Here is a 23,047-nt window from a genome sequence, read left to right as displayed (position 1 = left end):
CGAGCCGCCGTCCGCGCGGCCGGCGGTCCCCGGGCGCCGAGGGCCCCGCGGCCCTGAGCCCGGAGCCCGCTCCCGGGTGCGGGGGGGGGGGTCTCCGCGGGCCGCCCCGCCCGCGGCCCCCCCGTTCCCGCCCCCCCGGCCCCCCAGCTCCCGCCCCCGGCCCCGCCCCCGGCCCCCCGCCCGCCTCGGCGGCAGCCCTGGCTCCGGGCTCCCAGCGCCCCGCACAGCGCCCTCCCTCTGTCCCCGCCGGGCGCGCCCCCGGCCCCGGGCCCCCCCCCCCCCCCCCCCCCCCCCCCCCCCGCCCCGCTGCAGGGGCGGGACGAGCACAGTCCCGCCCGGCCGCCCGGCCCCGCGGGCGGGGGATCCGGATGAGACCCGCCCCTCCCGCCCCTCCCGCCCCTCCCGCCCCGGTCCGCGCGGAGGCGGGGGCTGAGCTGCAGCGCGGGAGGTGAGTGCGGGCGCCCCTTCCTCTCCGGGGCCCCCTCCGCTGTCCCCCTCCGCTGTCTCCCCTGTCTCCCCTGTCTCTCCTGTCTCCCCTGTCTCCCCTGTCTCCCCTGTCTCCCCTGTCTCCCCTGTCTCTCCTGTCTCCCCTGTCTCTCCTGTCTCCCCTGTCTCTCCCTAAGGGGGGCGGGTCCGCCGGCTGGACCGCTGCCCGCGTGGCCCCCTCCGGTCCCCCTTCCCCTCCCCGTCCTCCCTAAGCCCCCTCCCCCTCCCCCTCCCCCTCCCTCCCCTGCGCGCTGCCGCCGCCTCCCCCGCCGGCGGCCGGGCAGCGGGCACCGTCTTCCCGCCGCCCCCTCCCTCCGCTCCCCTCCCTCCGCTCCTCGGCCTTTGTTCCGAGTCCCTGCGGGGCGCGTGCAGGGTTCCCCCGGGGCCGGGCAGGGGCCGGCGGAGCCCGCAGACTGGGCTCCAGTCCTGCGCCGGAGCCACCCGCCCGCCGGGGTGAGGGTGGGGCCGGGCCCCCCGGGGTTCTCGGCCGGGGAGGGGGCACTGATCCGGGCGCTCAGGTGCCAGCCGCTCCGCCCGCACCCGGGGTCCGGGGTCCGGGGGGCCGGGGGCCGGGAGCCGGGGGCCGGGGGCCGGGGGCCGGGGGCGGGCGGGCGAGCGGCTCCGGACTGGGGTGGGGAGGGGGTAGGAAGGGGGGCGCTGGCCGGCGGCCTCGGTGCAGGGAGCGGGCGGGCGGGCGGCTCCGGGCTGGGGGGGGGGAGGGAGGGGGGCGCTGGCCGGCGGCCCCGGTGCAGAGCCTCTGGAGCGGGGGCGGGGGTGCAGGGATGCGGGGGGTGCCAGGCTGTCGCCGTCCCGGGGGGCGGGTGGGCCGCGGAGCCCCGGGGAGCGGACCAGGGAGGAGCCGGCTTCAGGTGCTCCCGGGAGGAGGGCGCACGCAGCGCCAGGGGAACGCAGACCCGTGGGGCCCAGAAGCCAGGCCCAGCTCCCAGTGCCGCCCGCAGCTCCTGCTTGCCCGCGCCCAGCGGTGCGCCTCTTCCTGTTCTCTCTGGAACCCCAAAGGTAAGGTGACCAGGCGTCCCTTTTGGCGGGACAGGCCCGATTTTCAACAATTTGTCCCACGCTTTAAAACGCGGGGGGACGAGGGACAGTTGTTAAAAATCAGGACGTCTGGTCACCTTACCAAAGGCACCAGTCTTCCCAGCCTCTCCCCAAAGCCTGTGCTGCCTCCTCACCCAGCCCCCCCCCCCGAGCCCCGCCTGTCTGACCATCAATGGGTGCGTGTGCCTGTGTTTAATTTCATACAATGATTTTTAGTTCAGGAAGACAGGATAGGGTACTTGGTCTTGAGTTTGTCTTGTAAAAGCAAGCTCGGCTACTGGGGCCTGAGCACCAAAGAGGACATAATAGAATGACGCTGTCTCAGTAGATGCTACTTCACCTCGTTATGGAGGAAACTGAGATAATTCAGAGGGTGAAGCGGTTAGCTGGGAGGCCAGTCCCGCGGGTCCCATCCCTGGAGCTAGGAAACACGTGCTCCAGAGTCAAGGTTTTTGCTTCCACCGAATGGAAGTTTACCCTTCTGAGCACACTTCCTTCCTTTATAAAAAGAGTAATTTGTAGCCCAAATTAAAAAACAAAACAAAACACCAAAACAAATTAAAAAATAACAACAACTGAGGAGTCACCTGAGTAGGGCGCTGAGGACTCAGGTTGGGAGGCAGGTGGGCCTCCTTGCGAGCTCGGCTTGGCTCTAATCAGTGGCCGGCAAACTCATTAGGCAACAGAGCCAAATACCAACAGTATAACGATTGAAATTTCTTTTGAGAGTCAGATTTTTAACCTTCTTCTAACGCCACTTCTTCAAAATAGACTCGCCCAGGCCGTGGTATTTTGTGGAAGAGCCACACTCAAAAGGCCAAAGAGATGCGTGTGGCTCGGGAGCTGCAGTTTGCAGACCACGGCTCCAATGTGAGATTTAGCTCCAAGTTGGGTTTGTTGCTTGGATGGAGGGAGACTCACACCAGGAGGAACCCGGGGTGGGTGTCAGCAAGTGGGTGTTGGAAGTGAAAGGATTGGCTGTAAGGGTTTGGGGGAGCGGTAAGGAAATTCAACACACACTTGGCCCTGATGGCTGCTGCCAGGAGGTGGGGACATCGTCCTGAGGATCTTCCTAGATCTTGTCTCAGAGGGAAGACTGAGGCTGTGGTTGGCAAGGAACAGCCGTCCCTCACCATGACGGTGGCACAGTGGGGGGGGGGTGTGGTCATTTTTCTGGTTTGGACAGCGTTCGGATTGGCCTTGGCTTTCGTCTTGATTTGTCGTGACCAGCCTGACGTTCTGTGACATTGTCCCAGTTCACGGGCCCACGCCTCGAACCACCGGGGCGAGGTCCTAGGACCCCGCAGCTTCCGGATGTCAGGGCCGCTGCTCTTTTCTCTTGTGACGTTGGGCAGGTGACTTTGAACTTCAGTGTCCACCCCTGTGACGTGGGCACAGGCCTCCTCAGCGTTGCTGTGCAGATTAAGGGAGGAAATGCGGGGAGAGGATTGCCCAATGCCTGGCACACGGCGGGCACTCGGCACCCAGCTGCCCCTCCCCCGCTTGCTGTCGTTGATTTTGACATGGAGGCTTCTTCCCTGGAACCAGGCGGCGAGCGGAGGCCTGTGATCAGCCACAGCCGCCCGGGAGGAGCGTCTTGAATGGGAAGATTTGACTCTCGTTGCTCTGAATCAGGCTGAAGACCGGACAGGGTGGTCACAGCATCTTCTCATGCAGATTCTTCCTTTGGCAACGACCTTTAGGACTCTGCTCCCAGGAGCCAGGGGCCCCAGTTGGCCCTGTGTCCTTCTGACTTGGTCTCGTCTTGGCCCTGTGCCCTTCTGACTTGGTGTTGTCTTGCTTTCTTGGTCTCTTCCTTGGAGCCTCTTGTCCAGGAGTCTGGGTTAAGCTTGCATGCCCTGACCACACTCACTGTGGCTCTCCGAGGCCCGAGGGGAGCTGGGAAGCCACATGGCGGAGATGGGGCCGCCTGCTGATAGAACTGTCACTGAGAGCCCGGGGCTGGGGGGCAGCCCAGGGGGGCCGTGGGGGTTGGGCCAGGAGCCTTTAGAGCAGAATCTCTCTGGACGCCATGTTCACCTCCTTCTAGGTGACATTTGAATCTGAAGTCTGGCTTCCCCTTAGTTGAGATAGTTTTGTGCTTGTCTGTCTGGCAACATGGGCTTCAGATCCTTCAGCTAGCTCTAATTCTTAAAAACGAATTTTTTTTTTTTTTAATTTTTCCTGGCCAGACAGCTACTTTAGGTGTTTCAGAATGGCATGGCAGCTTATCTGCCAGCGGCTGACTCTATTGTTTTGCTTTTCTAGCCTAGAGCCTGCCTGATTTAGTATTTGAAAAGTTTCTAGGAATAAGAAAAGAAAAAAAAGAGACAACAGAAAATGAGCCAGTGTCCCAGTTCAAGAGGCTTATTTCATTTATAGTAAAATAACTAGAGGCTGGTGCATGAAATTCGTGCATTGGGGAGGGGGGCATCCCTCAGCCCTCTAGGAATCCGGGACCTCTGAGGGGATGTCAGGCCTACGCCAGCAGCCAGACATCCCTCTCGCAATCCGGGATGCTGCATACACGAGGGACCACACTTTTCATACAGGTGGAAGGCATCTTGCTGCTGTATGGGCAGCTACATTTGTTTGCCCTGATTATAAAAAAAAGTCGTACATAACACGATCCTTCTGAGGCAGTAGTACCATTTCCCCTACCTTCTGGGCGGAAAAACCGAAGCAGAGAGAAGTTAAGTAATTGGCTTTGTCACACAGTTGTGTCAGAATCAGGGCTGACCACAAATTGTGCAAACCAGAGTCCATGCATGTCATCGCTGCATCATCCTGTTTTTTCAGTGTCAGAGGAGCCTTGCCAGGGTTAGAAAAGTCTCTTAAATCTAAGAGACTGTTCCCAATACATAAGGTAGGGTCCCCTAGGCCTGGCTGGCCATCAGGGCCATCTGTGGGGCAACTGGCGGGCGGGACAGTGCCCTCCCTCCCCCCCACCGCTGGCACCCACCTTGGCTGGCAGCCTGGTGCTGCCTGCTCACCGTTTGCACGCCCAATTGCTGCCACTGATTGCCTCCCTCTTGTGAGGGGTGGGGGCAGACACTCAATGCAGGAGCCGTGCCCAACCCAGGGCAGCTCCTGTATCGAGCATCTGCCCCCTGGTGCTCAGTGCGCGTCATGGTGACCAGTTGTTCCGCTGTTCAGTCAATTTGCATATTAGAGTATTATTTTATAGAATGTAACTTGAAACTGTACTGAGATACCATTTTTCACCCATGAGACTGACACAAACATAAAAAATGGATAACGCACTGTTGTTGAGACTGATGCTCTCCTACCTCACTGGTGACTGCAGAATGCTGCAACCTGTGGCTTCTGGGTACGTTTACGCACAGGCCTTGCAGCCCCTCTTCTTCTTCTTCTTTTTTTTTTTTTAATCAATCTTTATTGTTCATATTGTTACAAAGGTTCCTCATTTCTTCCCCCCTCCACCAGGTTCCCACCCCACCCTCCGCCCCCTCCCCATCCCCCACTGTCCTCATTTATAGGTGCACAGTTTATGTTCAGTCTCTTCCTCCCTCCCTTTCCCTGATAGTAAATCCCTTTTCAGATAGTAAATCTGTTACTTAGCATTTTCTCATATCAATAATACCTCCACATGCCCAAAGATACACTTCACACAAAAGACATTTCCAAATAGGTCAACCAGCCTCATCTAGGCCCCACCCAAGGCACTCACAGATCAACACCCCAGCGCTGTACTAACTCAACACATCCAGATCTAAGCCTTCATCACTTGATTCAGCAGACCCTCAAGTTCCCACAGAAGTTTCCAGCCATGTCTGAGAGGCCGCCGTGGGGCAGGGGCAGGCGAGAAGCGAGCTGTTCCGGGCCTGGCTGCTCCGGGCCTGGCCTCTGTTTGCAGCCCCTCTTCGAAACATCTTCCTTCAGGTGCTCTTGCCAACGTAGGAGGAAGACACACATTCAGGGGCATTTAGGGTGGCATTTTTATAGTAACAAAAATGTAGAAAAACACCCAGGAGGTGGGCGACACAGGACTGATTAAGTGAAGTGGTGTGACCCGTGAGGGGGCATGTGCAGCTGCGGTGAAGGACTCACATGGAAAGCCTCCGGAGATCCCCACAGGACACGAAGGCCATCTACCTGGAGGGGAGAGGGATGAAGGGTAGATGGGACCAGGGAGGAGAGGGATTTCCTGGTGTATGCATTTTTTCACGGTTTAGATAACTGAGCCATGTCCACAGAGTATGTATTCACACATAGTATAATAAGAAAGAGCCCTCTGACTCAACGTCACAGGAGAATATTCTCAGAGCGCCTTGACTGGATGAGCTGATTGGAACAAACACAAAGCAGCAGCCACCGCATTAGCTCTCCCTAAAGTACCTGCCCTGTTAAGGGGGAAAAAGGGCTGTTTGATGTTAGATGGGAAAACGTCAACTTAGGATAAGGTGACTGGACATCCCGCTTTTGGCAGGATAGTCCCGATTTTTAACAATTTGTCCTGCAGTGTTTTAAAAAAGAATTTTTGGAAAGATTCTTCCAATGTGTCTCTTCTTTCTTCCTTGAGCTGAAGAGGCCTTCATTTCTGGGTTAAAAAGTATTAGCTGGGCCGAAACCGGTGTGGCTCAGTGGATAGAGTATCGGCCTGCGGACTGAAAGGTCCCGGGTTCGATTCTAGTCAAGGGCATGTACCTTAGTTGCAGGCATATCCCCAGTAGGGAGTGTGCAAGAGGCAGCTGATCAATGATTCTCTCTCTCTTCCTCTCTGTAAAAAAAAATCAATAAAATATATTTTAATAATAAAAAAAAAAGTGCTAGCTGGTTACTTTCCATTAATGACGGGGGAAATCACAGAGGGCAGAGGAAAAGTCCATCGGAAGGGGTCAGATACAAATCGGGGTGGTCAGTGTGTTGTTCTGGGTCTCTGCCTTCCAAACACTCGGTGTAGGATCGTATTTTCCTGAGCATAATCATTGGCTGCAGCCATGTGACTAGGTCTAACAAATTGTGAGCAGGCCTGATGGATGTCAGTTTGGGGCCAGAGCGTTTCATTGCTTGGGTGAGACTTTCCAGATGATGACCAACCATGCTGGGGTGATGGCTGCATCCCCCAATGACGGTGGTGCCATAGCTCACCGTCCTCCTCTATTGGCCATGAGATTTAAAGGTTATTTGTTTCTGATGTGTAGCCTCACTTTTCCTGACTTAATACACATATTTCTTTTTTTTTTAAATTTTTTTAAAAATATATTTTATTGATTTTTTTACAGAGAGGAAGAGAGAGGGATAGAGAGTTAGAAACATCGATGAGAGAGAATCATCCATCAGCTGCCTCCTGCACACCCCCCACTAGGGATGTGCCCGCAACCAAGGTACATGCCCTTGACCGGAATCGAACCCGGGACCCTCCAGTCCGCAGGCCGACGCTCTATCCACTGAGCCAAACCGGTTTCGGCTTAATACACATATTTCTTTCAGTTTTTCACTTTGATTTCTTTGCCATCTTCTGAACTCAAGCTAGAGAATGTCATGTATACTGATAGATACGAGGGAGGAAACAGGTAATTTTAGGAAAAAAGAGTCACAAAATATAATAACTTATTTAATTTGGGATAACCTTATTTTTCCAGGTAATCTGGAGTTCTCAAAATGTTTGCCAAAGCAACAAAGAATTTCCTCAGAGAAGTTGATGATGGCGGTGATCTGATCCCAGTATTGAACCTGAATGACTCTGACAAGTTACACCTTCTAAGTCTGGTGACCAAAAAAAACAGATTCTGGTGCTGGCAGAGACCCAAATACCAGTCTTTGTCCGTCGCCCTGGGAGATGTGTTTACAGAAGAACAGCGTCTGAGTCCAGGTATGCTTCTCCTTCTTCTTGTTTGCATTTAGCCCCAGAACAGAAGACGATGATTCTTCTAGGTGCATATTGTCTTGAGTGACTGTGAGGTGGTCCCTTGTGATTTTTCCCTGTTTCTTGCCTCGTGCCTTGAAAACATCTCTTTTTTTCAAATGACATCATTCTGCAGACCTGACATGAAAAGTGATAGCTTAATTTTTTGTTAATCCTCAACCAAGTATATTTCCCCCCCTTGATTTTTAGAGAGTGTGGAAGAGAGGAGAGAGACACACAGAGGGAGATACATTAGATGTGAGAGAGACACATCGATTGGTTGCCTTCTGCGCGTGTCCCTACTGGGGCCAAGGATGGAACCTGCAACTGAGGTAGTGCCCTTCCCAGAATGGAATCTGTGACCCTCGGGTCAGGGAAATGGAGAAAGCCAAGTGGGAACTTCCTAAGAGACTCTCAGGGCATGTTAGGGGGGATGATGACTTGAGGCTATTTTTGTTGGATGAAAAAAACCTAAGCAATAGAAATCAGGAGCATGGCAGCTCAGGTATGAGACCGTTAGATATTTGTTTAGTGTTCAGATAAGAAGGGCAGATCTCTAAGGCAGTCACCTGGGTGTGACCAGGTGAGGCACATGGCAGTTCCCAGGAGACCCACGGAAGCCCGGGCACCAGGTGGGTGGTAGCATGTTCCTGAGAGTGCCTGGGCGCCGGGGAGGAAGAATGGAGAGTCTGGAGCTTGTGCCTTTCAGGGTGGGATCTGAGGGAGGGGGAGGGCTTGCCCCTGAAAGACAGAGATAAGGAATTGCCTGATAAGGAGCTGCCTGCCTGGAGAGAGAGAGGTCAGATATCATCAGATAAGGCTGGGAAGGGACTTTATTTTCACTCTCCTGGTGAAGGCAGGGAGTATGCTTTCCAAGACTGGTGGGTGGGCAGGCCAGTTCCCATGGGTGAGGCTGGCCCACCTGCCAGCTACTGCAAAAGCAGGACTCTCCTGTGTGTCCTGGCTGGGCTGGCTCTCCTTTCTGTTTCCGTGTCATCGTCACCAGTCCTCTCGCCCTGGGAGAGCACCCACTCAAAACATTCCATTTCTTCGCCAGGAGAAAGGTTAAATGGATGTTTGCTTGACAAATAGTCATTCACGTCCACAGACACTGTATGTGTCCCTGTTTATCCATGTGTGATTGGGATTGAGAGAGAAACAAAGGCCCCAGGAAAGCCCTGGCCGTCCGTGCCTCACACCAGCTCCCGGCACCAGTGTGCTGGGCCATCTTGTGCCCACACCCGGCCTGGCGCCACCTGTCCATCTGGGGCGCAGGCCTCGTGTTTCCCACGGATCTGCACGGGGCTGGAAAGCGAGGTGACCCGAGGCCCAGAGGGGCCGTGTCATCATCGGACCCATGTCTCGTTTGCTGCAGTGGTGGTGGAGTCGGACTTTGTGAAATACGAGGGCAAGTTTGCGAACCACGTGAGTGGGGCCATCGAGACGGCCCTGGGGAAGCTCAAGCTGAACGTCGGGGGCAAAGGCCTGGTGGAGAGCGAGTCCTCGTTCGGGAGCGTGAAGAAGCAGGAGGTGGACCTGCAGCAGCTGCTCGGACAGGCCGAGGGCAGGTAAGCAGGGCTTCGGATGTTGACGCATCTATCTTGTGTGGAAAGCCGGATCTTTGTTAAAAAGGGTGACAGGTGGAACGTGTCAGGTCAGTGCACGTTTGGGATGCTCGCTGCCTTTGTGGAGGTGGTTCCCTCTGTTTTCCCACTTTGCTGAATGGTTATCATAGGTGGATGCTGGGTTTTGGTAAACGCTTTTTCTGCATCTATCGATATGGTCACATGACTTGTATCCTGCATGAGTTTACGTGGTGCATCCTGTTACTTGTAGATATTGAACAAGCATTGTATCCTGGGAAAATCCCACGTTGATTATAGTGAAGGATCATTTTAATGTATCGCTGAATTCAGTTTGCTACTATGTGTTGAGCATTTTTGCATCTATGTTTATCAGGATATGGCCTCTAAGTGTTTTTTTGTTTGTTTTTATAGGGTTTTTGTTTGGCTGAGGAAAACCTAGATACAGTTTTAGCAGAGCGCCCAGCCGGGGTGGTGCAGTGGTTGAGTGTGGACCTATGAACCAAGAGGCTGAGGTTCAATTCCCAGTCAGGGCGCATGCGCGGATTGTGGGCTCGATCCCCAGTGTGGGGCGTATGGGAGGCAGCTGATCAATGATACTCTCATCATTGATGTTTCTCTCTCTCTCTGAAATTAATATAAATTTATATTTTAAAAATTGTAGCAGAGAATGTAAAGGCAGAGGCATGAGTCCGGGTCCCCAGGGAGGGTGCCCGGGAGGTGGTCAGTGGGCTGTGTCACCCTGAGCAAGCCCAGGTGCGTAGCTCAGGGGGACACAGATGGTGCCCCTTCGTGCTTTGCTGGCTGTGGAGGGGTTGCGGGGGGGGTAGCATATAGGCTTAAGCCACTTGTGCTGTGCCCACCACAGGGTGAGATCCCTCGGGACGGCCCTCAGAGACCCTGTGCATTGTAATTCTCTTTTGAATGAAGAGCAACACGTTTATTGACACCATTCTGTGATGACCCACATTCGTGTTTTGTTCTTAGGCTCATGCATCATCTGTAATAAATTCTGTACTTTTCTGCCTTGTCCTCCATGGTCAGCTGCCACAGGTCACGGCCCTAAGCATAAGTGCCACACCCACCCCGTCTCTGCCTGGGATTCATTGCCTCTAATCAGCTGGGGTCCGGGAATTTTATTCCTGGGAAATCATCTCGGTAGTTTGGTATGTCCCTCCTACCCCTGTCCAGTTCAAGGGGTGCCGGGGTGGGGACGGGTGCCAGCAGGAGGGGGGTCAAGGACAAATTTAAAGGCTAGAAATGGAAGAAGTGTCTCATCACAGAGCCCCCTCGTCCTGTCCGTAGCTAAGAGGTAAAAGTGAGGCACCCCGTGGATTGGGTATGTGTAAGGCTAATGTTCTTGCTACTTTGCTGGAGCCATACATTCTTTTTAAAAATTTTTTGATTTTATTGATTATGGTATCACATAATTGTCCTCATCCCCCCATTCCCATCCCAAACCCCTCCCCATATATGCCCCAACCCCCTGTTGTCCATGCTCACTGGTTAGGCTTATATGCATGCACACAACTCCTTTGGTTGATTTCTCCCCTTTACCCCCACCCTCCCCTACCTTCCCTCTGAGGTTTGAGAGTTCTCACCCCTCACCTGCCCATCTTTGGATGCCCTTAGTATCACTGGATTGATAAGACGCTATCTGATACACATGTGGCCTTGGGCGTGGTAGTTAGTAATGGCTCATGTACTGTACGTACCTGAGGGCTTATTGCATCAGCTGTTTTTATTTCAGGTTGTTTAGATAAGTTGTCATCTGTATACAGGCTATTTAGCCCTCAGGATCCAGAGTGCTCTGTTTATTGTCCATGAGATGTGTGCAAATCTCAAAAGCAAACTTCAGCTAGCCCACACGAAGCGAGAGAGTGTGTGTGTGTGTGTGTGTGTAACCCTTATCTAGCATTGCTGGGCGTGAAGGCATGCCACCAGAGCGAACCCTCCAGATGCACGGAGGGGACCCCTTAGAATGAGAGCTCCACGTGTATCTTAAAACAGCCGTGAAGGAAACCCCGCTAAGATAGACGACGTCCATCTCTTTTTTGAATGAAGAATAACACATTTATAGAGACCATTCTGTGATGACTCACATCCGTGTTGTGTTCTCAGGATCACATCTCATCCTGTACCTTATTTGCCTTAAGGCTGTGACCTTATCCAAGGTCACGGCCTTAAGAATAAATGCCACACTCACCCCATCTCTGCCACAGGTTTACTGCTTCTAATCAGTAAATGATGTCTCCAGAGGGGTTATTTCATCGTTTGCTCCCAAGTGTGAAATCATCTCCTGCAGATGGAAGTTTAGCTTATTCTTGAAATTCCCCAGAGTCTGCTGGGTGACCTTGAGCAGGCCATGCCTCACGGGCCTCAGTTTCCCCATGTGTAAAATCATGTAAACCACCTTGTGAGAGATTGGACACCCTCCCGGGACTGACAGGCACGAGGCCACTCACACGTCTCTCTTTCAGGAGGATGAATCTGAAGAGCCCTCTGCTGCAGCAGGTGCTGGAGCGGCGGAGTGAGGTCCTGTGTGTGCTGACGCAGAGGATCCTGACCACGGAGAAGTGTGTGATCTCTGAGCACGTGCAGGTCGAGGAGAAGTGCGGCGGCACGGTGGGCATCCAGACCAAGACGGTGCAGGTGCGCGCAAGGGGGGCGCAGGGTGGGCACCCAGACCAAGACGGTGCAGGTGCGCGCAAGGGGGGCGGCACGGTGGGCATCCAGACCGAGACGGTGCAGGTGCGCGCAAGGGGGGCGCAGGGTGGGCATCCAGACCGAGACGGTGCAGGTGCGCGCAAGGGGGGCGCAGGGTGGGCATCCAGACCGAGACGGTGCAGGTGCGCGCAAGGGGGGCGGCACGGTGGGCATCCAGACCAAGACGGTGCAGGTGCGCACAAGGGGGGCGCAGGATGGGCATCCAGACCGAGACGGTGCAGGTGCGCGCAAGGGGGGCGCAGGGTGGGCATCCAGACCAAGACGGTGCAGGTGCGCGCAAGGGGGGCGGCACAGTGGGCATCCAGACCGAGACGGTGCAGGTGCGCGCAAGGGGGGCGGCACGGTGGGCATCCAGACCAAGACGGTGCAGGTGCGTGCAAGGGGGGCGCAGGATGGGCATCCAGACCAAGACGGTGCAGGTGCGCGCAAGGGGGGCGGCACGGTGGGCATCCAGACCAAGACGGTGCAGGTGCGCGCAAGGGGGGCGGCACGGTGGGCATCCAGACCAAGACGGTGCAGGTGCGCGCAAGGGGGGCGCAGGGTGGGCATCCAGACCGAGACGGTGCAGGTGCGTGCAAGGGGGGCGCAGGATGGGCATCCAGACCGAGACGGTGCAGGTGTGCGCAAGGGGGGCGGCACGGTGGGCATCCAGACCAAGACGGTGCAGGTGCGCGCAAGGGGGGCGCAGGATGGGCATCCAGACCAAGACGGTGCAGGTGCGTGCAAGGGGGGCACAGGATGGGCATCCAGACCAAGACGGTGCAGGTGCGCGCAAGGGGGGCGCAGGATGGGCATCCAGACCAAGATGGTGCAGGTGCGCGCAAGGGGGGCGCAGGATGGGCATCCAGACCGAGACGGTGCAGGTGCGCGCAAGGGGGGCGCAGGATGGGCATCCAGACCAAGACGGTGCAGGTGCGCGCAAGGGGGGCGCAGGATGGGCATCCAGACCAAGACGGTGCAGGTGCGCGCAAGGGGGGCGCAGGGTGGGCATCCAGACCGAGATGGTGCAGGTGCGCGCAAGGGGGGCGCAGGATGGGCATCCAGACCGAGACGGTGCAGGTGCGCGCAAGGGGGGCGCAGGATGGGCATCCAGACCAAGACAGTGCAGGTGCGGCCGTGCCAGGGTGTGGGCCCTGGGCCAGGCCACAGCGGCCTCACTGGTTCTGCCGTGAGCACATGGGTCAGGGCCTGGGGGTGGTGCCTCCATACGCCAGGGTTGTGTGTGGAGCCGTTAACAGAAACCGAACTGCAGTGGGCTTAAGCGAGGCAGACTTCGTTGGCTCCTGAAACCGAAGCCCTCGGGATGACTGGCTCGTCACTGAGGGTCCGGGACTCGGGAGGGAGGACGTGTGAGCCCCCTCCCTGGGGTGGGTTCCCCCGGCTGGGCGCTCTCCTCGGTCTCTCCCCGCCTGCTCACAGGTCGGAGTGCTCTCGCCCACAGGTGTCAGCCAAGGAGGACGGGTCTGTCGTCAAGGACTCCAGCGTGGTGCTGGAGATCCCGGCGCTCACCACCATCGCCTATGGCGTCATCGAGCTGTACGTGAAGCTGGACGGCCAGTTCGGTGAGCGCTGCCTCCTGCCCGGCTCCTGGCTGGCTGAGCCCAGGCCGCGTTTCCCACCAGGCCCCCTGATGGGATTGTTTAAAAGTCAGCGTGGTCACTTCACTCACCTGCTCTAACACCTCCCGGGGCTCCGTGTCCCAGGAGACAGCCTTCCCTCGCCGATGCCAGTCCGTGATCAGCTGTGACACCACGTGTACAGACGTGCTTCCAGCCTCTGCCGTGTCTGACCTGCGAGTCCTCTGTGCCCGCTCAATCCCATGGAGCCTCCTCAAACACCCCCACCCCGCCCCCACGCGAAGCACAGGGACGGCCGTGGCCCTGTCCTCTCGCTGGCCCCCAGCGCGACGCCCGGAGCTGAAAGCGGAAGGACTGGCAGTGCCTTCAGGGGCAGTGCATGCGCCATGGCTCCTAGAACCAGTTGGGGGACCTGAGGCTGTGGATGGTCCGGTCCTGTCCTTGGGGAGCACAGTCATCCCCTGGGGGTGGCTCACACTCACCCACCTCAGTGCCTGGTGCCCTGAGTGCGGTCCCCTGAGTGAAGGGGGGACTGTTTCATGTCTCAGCCATCCTACCTCTACGAATGCATCAGTGCCCGCAGGCAGAGGGTGGCTCCATGAATAGGAGCCCAGGAAGCACTCAACTCAGGAGTCACGTGCTGTTTTTGCTCACATTTCTGCCTACGATTCAGATACCTTAGGATCTCAGACATGGACGTCTCTGTGAGGGGGGCAGACGGGTTGCCAGGGCCTTGCCACCCTTTTTATTTTAATTTCTTATGGGAAATTTCATACATGTTCAAAAGTGGCAAAAGTAATGTAACGAACCCCATGTACTTCCTGCTTCAGGAATGAGGGTGACTTATGTTCCATTGGCGATTTCCCACCTCTCTCCACCCCCACTTCACTGTCTCAACGCAAGGCCTAGGCCAGTGGTCGGCAAACTCATTAGTCAACTCAAATATCAACAGGACGACGACTGAAATTTCTTTGGAGAGCCAAATTTTTAAAACTTAAACTTCTTCTAACGCTACTTCTTCAAAAGAGACTCGCCCAGGCCGTGGTATTTTGTGGAAGAGCCACACTCCAGGGGCCAAAGAGCCACCTGTGGCTCGTAAGCTGCGGTTTGCTGACCACGGTCCTAGGTACCTACAAAAAGGCTTTAAAAAGACTAGTTTTTCACTCAGCATTTTGAGATTCATTTAACTGTAGAAATAAGTTCATTTTTTTGCATTCGTTTTGGGCACCTAAAGGTACTGTCAGTAATGCTGTATAGGATCAGTTCAGTCAAATATTATACAATCTCCCAGGCTCAGATGCTCCAGCTTCACCCACATCCGGTGGGCTCTGCGGTCTGCTCCGGGCTGGTTGTCGAACCCGGGCTGAGGGAAGGCTGCCACCCAGGACGCACAGGCAAACCCCCGGCCAGGACCCACCGCTGCTCGGCGTTTCTGGGAGGGATGAGTGGGGTCAGGCCCCGCCGCGCCTGCAGGAAGGGGCCCGTGGGGAGGAGGTGGGCCTCCCAGTGCGGACCTGTCCCCTCCTGTGTTGCAGAGTTTTGCCTCTTAGAGGGGACGTGCAGCGGCTTCGAGAACGAGAGGAGAATCGACTCCATCTTCCTGGACCCTCTGCCCTTCCGAGAGTTGTTGTTTGGAGACATGATGGATGCTGGGGAGAGGCTGCCTGGCCCCAACAGACCGCTGTGTATTTTAAAACCAGGTATGGCCAGCAGGGCGGGAGCTTTGGAGAGCAGAGAGGGCGGTGCCTGAGCCAGGCCTGGTCCACTCAGGACTCACCCGGGGAGGATCGCAGGGAACCTGTCTGGGGGCCACGTTTGAGACAGGTCATGTGTAAGAGGCAGGGACTTGGCGTTTGCTTCCATTTTAACATAGAAGCCCGGGGGCTAAGAACGGCTGGTGGGCAGTGAGGAGAGGGCCTGAGGTCTGCACCCGTTTCATCCCAGTCCAGGCGCCTGGTCAGGCCCGGCGTCTCCTGGAGGCTCTCGATCATGTGGCCCGAGGCCGTGGGTGCTGGCGTGGGGTGGGGGTGGGAGAGTGGGAGGACAACCTATGACTTGCCTGCAGCAACCCCTTCTGCCCCCACAGCAGTTTTAAAACGCTGGAGGGGTTTTGTTTTGGGGGCTGGGTGGGGAGGGCACCATGTGGTAGGAGATGAACCAGGAAGAGGAGGAACACATGGTGATGGGAGAGCAGCTCAGCACAGGAGCCAGAGCGCTCAGATGTGCTGGCTGGAGGGGAGGAGGGAGCTCCCCGGAGGGGCCCAGACGGAAGACACTTTAGTTTCTGCAGCAGAAACAGAGCTGGGAGAAACGGCAGTGAAGGCCCAGTCCCGGGCACGGGTGTGCGCCTACACACAGGCCTGCGCACCCGCTGGGCTGCCCTCACCAGGAGCTTTGGTCCATCTTTAACCCTTAGCACGCCGTAAGCGTCTATAGACGCATGTGAATCCAAAGGACCGTGGCGTGTGGGGCTGGTTTCCATTGTGGACGTGTGACAGTGGTGAAGTGGTTAAGAGAGGAGGATTCTAGGAGAGGCTCCGGCGTCCTGCTGAGGGGGAGCCGGCGGCGGGGCCCATGGACCCGTCTCCGGGACAGACGGGGAAGGAGGGCCTGGCGGGGCAGCAGCCGTGACGCCGTGACCAGAGGGGCCAGCCTCTCTGACGTGCATTGGTCGGTAAAGGGTACAAAACGGACCGCGTGTTAGCAGACAGGAGGGAAAGCCGTGGCTCGGAGGCACTGTGGAAGCACTGACTCACGGTTAGTACCAGCGTGATCATTTACGTCTGTAGGAAGGCGCCTAGATGGCTTTTCCAGAGAAAGAACCCATTAGACTCACTACTTAGCGCGTCTGGAACGCAGGGTGGAGGCGAACTGATGTCCTTCACCTCCGCTCCACGGCGCCTGCGGCCGAGGGGTCGGGCAGAGCCGGGGACAGCTGGCCAGGCAGCCGGCCATGAGGAGCCAGCTGCCCGGCTCTGTGCCGGTCCTGAGCCTCTGCTTGCCCCGCAGCCAGGGCGCCGCTGGAGAGGAGCTTCCGGCCCTTCGCGCAGCTGCCGGGGCCGCAGCGGGCCGCGCTGAGGGGCCTCCTGCAGGCGGCGCTGTTGGACGCGGAGCTTCTCCAGGCCCTGGAGCAAGTGGTAAGGCCCGCGCGGCTTCGACCTGAGCCTGAGATAAAAACTGGGTTTAGGATCCCCCCCCCCCCACCTTTGAACATGAAAGCTTTTCCGCTTCTTATCCGGGTCCTTGGTTTGAACTGCAGAAAGGTGGCCGATGCCAGGAATCCAGGCGGGTCCTGGGTCCCTCTGGCTGCTGTAGCAGTGACCACACACTTCTTGGCTTAAAACAATAGACATCGATTCTCTGAAGGCCTGAAGGGTCAGCAGGGCCATGCGCCCTCAAAGGCTGGAGGGGAGACCCTGCCTTCACTCTCACAGCTCCTGGCATTGCTTGGCTTGTGGCTGCATCGCTCCAGGGAACGCCTTCTTCCCCTGGCCTTCTCCTCTGTTCCCTCCTCTTCTGTTTCTTAATGGACATCCTAGGAGGATCGCATGCCAAGGTTCCCCACCTTAATCACCTCTACAAACTCTCTACTCCAAGTAAGGTCACATTCGGAAGTTCCAGAAAGACATATATTTGGGGATGGGGGAGGGGGGTCGCAACTGTTCAACCCACCACCAGGGGGCTGGCCCGTTTTATTGGGCACAGCCTGGAAAGCGGCCATCTGGCCATCGTGTTTCTCTAGGGAGGCCGAGTTCCTTCACTGTTAGTTGTAGAAATGGCGGGGGACCTGCCAACTAGTTGCCAACCCCGTCCTCCCGGGCTTTCTGCTCCGCTTCCCTGCAGGAGCCGGGGGAGCTGGGAGCCTGATTCCCACTGTCTTTGTTTGTGGTCTTTTCTTTTCTTTTGTGCAGAGTCTGAGCTCTGGTTTTCTGATTTAAGGCTCCATGGCACCCAGGAGAGCATCCGTATTCTCTTTGCCCTCTCAACCAGTTCGGGTCAGCAGAGCTTAGCGACTGGCGATGGAACCAGTCGGCAGCCTGGACGCAGAGCTCCGGGGAGGCCGTGCTGCCCCGGCGAGCGCAGATGTTAAAAGCCTCTGCTGACTTTTCCTTTCTGAAATGTCTCTCAGGAGGGAAATGTCAGGCCAGCACCAGCTGCCTGGGCGGCGGGGGCCGCGGGCTCTCACACGGATGCATCTGCAATGGCTGGCAGTGCCAGGTGGCCAGGGCGGCTCTTGCTGGCAGGACTGCCCACCCCCACGCTGATGGCTGAGGCTCCCAGGGCCGTGGTGGGGATGGGGCTGGAGTGCTGAGTTTAAAGCTTGAGAAGCATGACAGCTCTGCGTGCAGTCACCTGTCTAGTCCCACCCGCAGACCCTGCCCTGCACACCCCCTCCCCTCGCATTGGCACCTGGCAGGGCCCGGGGTCCTGTCTCCTGGGAGGAGGTCTCACAGGCTGCTGTCCCTGGCAGACAGCAAAGGCCGAGGCTGCCACATCACCCAGTCCCTCTCCTCCCTGCAGTGTGACGACGTGGCCAGAGGCCTGGCGCCCTCACAGGCCGTCCTGGGGGAGCTGAAGCCCCCGCAGAGGGAGAACCTCGCCGCCTTCCTGCGACTGGTGGGGTGCAGCGTGCAGGACGGACGTCCGGGCCCGGTCAGCGACCAGCAGCTCTTTTCCGCGGCCTACATCCTGGTCAGTGCGCTCGCAGGTACGGCCCCAGGGGTCCCGTTGTGGCTGTGGAATGGCTTTGGTTACTGTGGTGGAGACGGCAGTGACCACACACTTCTTGGCTTAAAACAATAGACATCGATTCTCTGAAGGCCTGAAGGGTCAGCAGGGCCATGTGCCCTCAAAGGCCGGAGGGGAGACCCTGCCTTCACTCTCACAGCTCCTGGCATTGCTTGGCTTGTGGCTGCATCGCTCCAGTGAACACCAGCGGTGGGCGGGGGCGGAGGTCTGAATAGTCACTGTGGAGCCGCAGAGCCGGGGAGGGCTGCCTGCGGGCCCGCCCCTCCCACCCAGGAAAGCGTCTCCCAAATGCCGCCTGGTGGCTGCGTGAGCCGGCCCTCCGGTGGCAGCCGCTCTCGCTCCGGGGTTCCGGTCCCTCTGACCCTTTACAAACCGCCTCCCGAGCTATGGCCATGAGGGCAGGGCAGGGCAGGGCGGCCGTGGAGCGTCCGGAGGCAGCCCCACAGCCTGGGAGCCGCCTCCCACGGTGAGCAGTGGCCCTCCTCCGGGAGGAGACGGGCGGGAAGACCCCACTCCCGGTCCCCACAGCTCCCTGCAGGGTTCCTCCCTGCACCACAGCAACAGAGCCCAGGAGTTTCCAGCTTTCAAAGAATTACAAAAGAGCATGCCTCTCCCAGGCCCATATGCTGACGAGCCGTACATTACACGCTCGTGACTTATTTTTTTGAAACTCAATGTATTGGGGCTGTAATTACAGCTGCTAATGAATGCAGGAGGCCGAGGGAGCTCACACACGGTCTCTGGGCAGACGAGTCAGCAGGTGGTTCGTTTTCTCTCCGTGGCCTCTTCAGCTCAGGCTGTGTCCTGGAGGAGGAGTGGTCCTTCGGGAACGGCATCTGTCTTGCCCGGGGAGGGAGGAGGACCAGTTTTGGCTGCACTGACCTGGGTTTCCTCTCCCCGGAGCTGGTCCGTGTGGTGCCCGCACAGTCCTGGTTCCAGAGGTCCCTGAGCCATCCCTTGGTCAGGCCACACCACGTTTCCTTCCTACAGAGGGTTCCAAACCCAGGTCACTGCAGTTACTCCGCTCTCTGACACACACACACACACACACACACACACCTATGGCTGACCCATTGAGGAAACGTGCTCTGTGAGGTATACGAAGGCACACCCCAAATATACAGTGTACCTCTTCTTCACCAAACTCCAGGTTCTTCCTACTTTTCCTTGCATCCCCCCGAGTCTGTGCAGTTCTCCCTGATGGACACACACCTGTTTTTACTCTACTTTCTGCAAGGCCCTTCCTGCCTGGTCAAACACCACTCATTCACTGGACAGTTATGACAGAACCTCTGCCTGGAGCAGGCAGAGCCCGGGGCCAGCTCTGTTCCTACGGATGCTTTTGTTTTTTAAAGTGACTGACTCCTGTCTTCTTCAGAAATGCCAGACAATGGAGCGGCCCTGCTGGGCACCTGCTGTGAACTCCAGATCATTCCTACGCTGTGCCACTTGGTAAGGAAGGGACCTGGGGGTGGGCAATGACAAGATGAACACCTCACAGCTGATAAACACTTCGTCTTTTTCATCAGCAGCCCTTCTAGATAGGTTACACAGGTCTTATTATGTCCACCTTTTTACACCCTCCGGCGGCACACACCCTCCCTGAGAGAGAGAGGATTTGCTCAGAGCACTTGCCCGTGGACTCCAAGCCTTCCGCAGCGCTGCAGGGCAGGAGCCAGGCCGAGCACTGAGCTCTGCACTCACCTGGCAGGGAGCACGCAGAGGACCGATAGTCTCAGAGAGACGCTTCATTCTCTCTCAGGACTGTCGTTAGCTTTGCGCCCTCAGGAGATGTCACGGCTAGACCAAGAGTTAGGTAATGAGGAGTTTAGCTTAATCTCTGAGATTCAAGATGAAGCTCTTCCTCTCTAACCCACAAACTGGGTCACTGATGGAAGAAATGGGATAGCTCCTGCAGGTGTTGCTCACCTGGGTCAGAGCCACAGACAGAGCCCACCTGCCTGGGTTATTTAAGGCCTGGGGACCAAGGGCCAGCCGCTCTGCAGGCCCAAACCTGAGTGCGGCTCCCCGATCTGGGAAGCGGACATGGGGGCAGACTGCCCAGCCAGGGCCCTGAGATGGGGCACAACCGGGGAGATGTGAGCACGGTGGCTGGTGCCTCTGGCACTGCGCTGCACAGGAGAGGCGTCCGAGGAGTGCGGCCGGGCACCGCGCCAAGGCGGTTCAGTGTCATTCACCACCAGCAGCTCTACCGCCCGAGGGAAGGCTGCATTCCTGCTCTGACCACAAAAATGGACCTACTTGAAAGGGTGACGGTTCCTGGCTGGCTGTGGCGATGAGCACGCGGCAGCTCTGCTTCGGGAGCCCAGCTCCGTTTTCACAGCAGAGTGCTTAGCGAGTCCACATCAGCGAAGCCCCTGTTCCTTCAGGCAGCCCTGGCTCTGCCCTGGGTGCCCTTCCCAGTGTGCTCTGCTGGGGGGGAGCAGCCCCTGGGATTCCCCACCCACAGAGTCCTCCGTCCGCCTTCGTGGACAACACGACAAGCCCTTTAAAGAAAAGACCTTCCTGGGCACCTTCACACAATCGCCCCTAGATACAGCAACGGCTCTTCAGGCGGCGAGTTCCTGCCTCCTGTCTGGAGGAACCTGGGCACTGCCTTAGAAAGGGGGGTAAGCACCTACCTTGTCTGAGGCTTTCTGAAGGCCTTTGGGAGAAACACATGTGCCAAACTGGTAAGAAGGCGAGTTAAAACCATCCACAGAGTTAATTTCTCTCTCACACACACCTCCCCCCGCTGTGACCGCCTTCGCTTTCATACCCAGAAGCGCCTCTGGGCACGGGGTTGGCAGAGGCTCAGAGGAGGAAGCTGGATGCTGCCCAGCACGTCTCCCTCTTCAGCTGTGCCCACGAGCTCGGTCTTAAATGGTGGCCCGTGAGGCTTGTGCTGAAAGAGCAGGTTAATCCCTCTCTGAAGCACAGCTGACAGCTCACCGGCCGGCCCACATAGTCATGCTAAGCCTGTGGTTTCACTGCGGGCTGTATTTGGCGCGTCTACAAGGCGCAGGCTTGTGAGGCTGACTGATCATGGGCACCTGAGCGCCTCTGTGTCCCAGTGAGGGCCGCTCTCACGTCTTTGGTGAGGTGCCATTGCTGAGGACACTTCGGGAATTCTTTACTATTTTAAATTTTACTCTCTACATTCCTAAACTGACCTGGTCCCAAACAGCTGTTTAAAAATCAAACCCACTGGCAAATCTATAATTACTGAAGATGAAGTGTCACAGGTACCGGCGAGACCCCAGAAAGCCACGCTTCAAACGTTTTCGGCGGCTGCAGTCAGAGCAGCGGCCTCTCTGAAGGTCTGGTTCTGGGCAGGTGGCCGGTGGACACAACAGGCCGGGTTTCGGTTAAGGACGAAGCAGTGACTGTCGGGAAGGGAGCTGCAGACAGAGGGGCAGGTGGAGACGGGTCGGTGGTGTGCTGGAGGCTGGGCTGTGGGGAGGGGGTTAAGTCAGGTCCTTCTCATGCTGCATTTCAACCAAAAGCCGAGAGCCGAGACGAGAAGGTAGGTCTGTGTGGAACTCGAGGGAGAGTCTCCAGGTGGAGGGAAGGACAAAGGCTCCGGAGGCAGGAAGCACAGAGTGAGCCAGGGTACCTAACGCTTGGAGGAGTTCGTGCTCATACTCTAAAACCTTCATTTCCAAACCAAACAAGCTTTACATACGTGTGTGCTACTGGCGTGAGATCCAGCAGCAGGCGGAGTGCAGGGGGAGGGATTCAGCGCTCCAGATGCCAGCAGATTGGAGTCACAGGCCCGGGTCACACACATCCTGCTACATCTCCATCAAGGGTTTCCTGCTCCCTTTGGGAAATGTGAACAAACCCGCTTCCATAATGAGCTAGCCCTGCACTGCCGTCCAGCGCCGGGGTCCCTGTGCCGTGTCTCAGTGAGTGACCTGTGCCGTTCCAGCTGGGCGCGCTGTCCGCGGGCGGCCGGGCAGACCTGCAGGACGGAGCGCTGGCCCCCCTGAGGGACGCGGAGCGGCTCGGGACCGTGCGGCGCCTGCTCGCCATGGTCGGCGTGGACCTGGAGCGACAGCAGTCGGCCGCCAGGGCGGTCACCTACGACGTCCCTGACCTTGCCCTCTCCCCGCTCGCTCTGTACGTGAGCCTGAGCGGGCTCCGCGCGCTGGGCCCGGCGCAGCAGTGAGCGGCCGGGGAGCCCCGAGCTCACGTCCCAGCCGGGCTGGGCGCTTCCCTCTCCGTTCAGACGCCACTGTGGGCGTAGGCCAGAGCCAGTTAAAGGTCAAGGGAACGAATCCCCAAAAGAACTTAAGGAGTGAGTTTCTGCACTCACTGTCACCCCGAGGTCAGCCACCGGGCACCCTGTGAGCGGCCTCTTTTTGGAAGAGGCCCTCCCGCCTGCGCTGGGGACCCTGAGGAGCGGGACGAGGGCTGCGAACCCTAAGCCAGCACACAGTCAGACCTTCATTCTACAGAAAAGCGGGCACTCTCCCCCTCTCTTCCTGTTACACAGAAACAGATGGGGCTGACACTTTAGATAAACCTGTGTGATCCGTGAGGAGAGGAGGATGCAGCGATGCACGCTGTGGCGCAACAACATAAAACACAAGCGCCTCGAGCACAAATTAGAAAGGAAAGTGAAAACGGTGCTAAAATGGTGGCACGGTCCATCCATGTCTTTTGTTTTTCTGAAATAAAATATGCAGAACAAACTACACGGGATGTGTAATGGGACTCTACTTGTGTCAGAAACAGATACAAGTACCGCCATGCATGGGACAGAAACATCACTGACGAGTTCACCAGAAACCAATGGGCTCCTCCGGGCGGGAGGGAGAGGCTGGGCAAAAGGCGGGGGGAGGGTTGGCTCGCCCTTCCATTCCTGGTAGAGCTTGTTATGTAGACAATAACAATAAGAAAGCCTAAACCAACGCGCGTGCACACAGACAGACGTCAGACAGAGAAGGTGCCGTCCCAGCGAGTGTAAAAGCTTGGGCTACGTCGGACAGGCGACT

General features: G+C 57.4%; 1 protein-coding gene across 1 annotated transcript; it reads left to right on the top strand.

The window, feature by feature from the left end:
• Nucleotides 1-382: 382 nt before the first annotated feature.
• GSDME (gasdermin E) lies at nucleotides 383-22,778 on the top strand. The gene is made up of 10 exons (XM_036453713.2): nucleotides 383-448; nucleotides 7,149-7,378; nucleotides 8,787-8,979; nucleotides 11,475-11,646; nucleotides 13,163-13,283; nucleotides 14,834-14,998; nucleotides 16,308-16,435; nucleotides 17,820-18,006; nucleotides 19,426-19,499; nucleotides 21,979-22,778. Exons 2-10 carry the CDS (start codon nucleotides 7,168-7,170, stop codon nucleotides 22,216-22,218), a joined length of 1,491 nt encoding a protein of 496 aa, XP_036309606.1. The 5' UTR covers nucleotides 383-448; nucleotides 7,149-7,167; the 3' UTR covers nucleotides 22,219-22,778.
• The last annotated feature ends 269 nt before the right edge of the window (nucleotides 22,779-23,047 follow it).

The sequence above is a fragment of the Pipistrellus kuhlii genome, unplaced genomic scaffold, assembly GCF_014108245.1.
Source record: "Pipistrellus kuhlii isolate mPipKuh1 unplaced genomic scaffold, mPipKuh1.p scaffold_m20_p_26, whole genome shotgun sequence".
Taxonomy (NCBI): domain Eukaryota; kingdom Metazoa; phylum Chordata; class Mammalia; order Chiroptera; family Vespertilionidae; genus Pipistrellus; species Pipistrellus kuhlii.
The sequence above is the reverse complement of the archived record's forward strand: the minus strand, read 5'-3'. Positions and strand labels throughout refer to the sequence as shown.